This window comes from Hipposideros armiger, unplaced genomic scaffold, assembly GCF_001890085.2.
Source record: "Hipposideros armiger isolate ML-2016 unplaced genomic scaffold, ASM189008v1 scaffold_258, whole genome shotgun sequence".
NCBI lineage: Eukaryota > Metazoa > Chordata > Mammalia > Chiroptera > Hipposideridae > Hipposideros > Hipposideros armiger.
The window spans coordinates 1,813,235-1,814,816 of record NW_017731608.1 but is presented as its reverse complement, the minus strand read 5'-3'; the positions used below and the strand labels follow the sequence as shown (position 1 = coordinate 1,814,816).

The 1,582-nt window shown below is 55.0% G+C and overlaps 1 protein-coding gene across 2 annotated transcripts in view; it reads left to right on the top strand.

The window, feature by feature from the left end:
• The window catches only part of C1QTNF4 (C1q and TNF related 4), an 11,154-nt gene that overhangs the window by 5,298 nt on the left and 4,274 nt on the right, over positions 1-1,582 (top strand). Inside the window, exon 2 of one of the 2 annotated variants that reach the window (XM_019656377.1) lies at positions 1-103. This exon is cut by the window's left edge and continues 1 nt beyond it. Coding sequence is in view for 1 of the 2 variants with exons in the window: in XM_019656376.1 (XP_019511921.1) it covers positions 378-393 (16 nt within the window). In the remaining variant the exon portion in view is untranslated. Of the gene's footprint in view, positions 104-185; positions 394-1,582 lie in introns of those variants that run through there. The other variant, XM_019656376.1, reaches the window with a different exon arrangement.

Here is a 1,582-nt window from a genome sequence, read left to right as displayed (position 1 = left end):
GCCAGGCCCGGCTCGCCGCAGCGCGGGCGCCAGTGCGCAGCCCGGAGCCCGAGCCGGATCGCGGGCTCGGAGCGAACCCGATCCGACCGCCGCCCCCAGCCAGGTGAGGGCAGCTCGGGGGCGGGATGATGGGGGCAAGGTTTCTCCTTTATTGGGAGCGGGGGCGGGGAAGACGCGGAGGAACCGGGTCCTTCTCTGAAAGGACGACCTAGGAGCTTTTTTCATGAAAGAGGCTCAAGGGCTTTTTCTCTGAAGGGATGGATGAAGGAAGGTCGGGGGACAGAGAGGGTCTGGGATACCCCTTTCTGAGGGATTTTTTTTTCCATAAGAAATGATTAATTGGCTTCTGTGAATGGGGGATTTATCTTCTTGGGAGCATGAGGGGCTTTCAAGGTAAGTTGGGAGGGGTGTTCTGGAGGGGCTAGAGGGAAGGGGTAATCGGGGAGTTGGGTTGGGCGGGGGGAGGGGCGCTCTTAGCCTGACATCGCTACACCTACCCCCGTCGGTTCCGAGACTCTGGGTCTGCCCACCTCTCTGCGTCCCAGTTTTTTTCTCTTTGAAGATGACTATTTTGAGCACCACCTGGACAGAGCTAGAAACAGCCATTTCGTTCCCTGCAGCTATGATGCCCACCTGACACCCTCCCACCTCTGGAAGGCAGTGTAGGGAAGGACGGGTACCTAGGGATCTCGGAAATGGGAAGCGGTGGGTGAAACAGAGGCTGGGTACTGGATACACAGAAGAGCTCTCTGGTGCTGGTTGGTACACCAGACCCAGCAGGGAGATTGCTGGGGGTGGGGCAGGCAGGTACTTCTGGGACAGGACCTGCTAGGAGAGCAGAGCAGCAGGGTCACAAAGAATTGAAATGTTCCCATACTCTCAGAAGGCAAAACGCTGGTTTTGGTTTGGTCGGTTCTATTGGGTTTTGCTGTCTCCTTCACCCTCCATCCCAAGACTCATTCTACTTGTCTCCCCTATTTTTGCAAAAAGGGAAACTGAGGCAGTGGACAGGTTGGTGGAAATATCTGTGTCTGGAGGGAAAAGTGGTGGAAAGGGAGGCATATTGAATTCGGAGTCAAAAGACCTGGGTTCAGGGCTTGCCTTCGTGCTCCACGGGTGACCTTAGCCCAAAACACTTCCTATTTTTGGGCCTTGGCTTTCTCATCTATAAAGTGAGAGAGGGTCCACCTGTCTCTCAGGTTTGCTGTGAGACCAGATGTGTCCAAAGAGTTTTGTAAAAGGGAATGCTTGTGCCAGGTGATCTTCACCATCGCAGACGGGCTCCCTCTAGCCTCCTTGCCCTCTCCAAGGGTATTGGCTAGTTCATGGGGCACCTTTGTAGGAAGTAGGAAAAGTACCTCCTCTGGACAGTGTTCAGGTGGGCTAGGGACTTGGCGTCTTTGTTATGAGAATTAGGAAAAGGCACACTTTCCCCTAGGTGCAGCATCCCCACACATTTGGACAAGTAGAATGTGGGCTGGGTTCCAGTGCCCACCTACCCTCAGGTGAACAACCTTGTTGTGTAGGGCATGTCTGCACAGCTGCACCCTGCAATCCTCTCAGCAGGTCCCCGGTGTCTCTG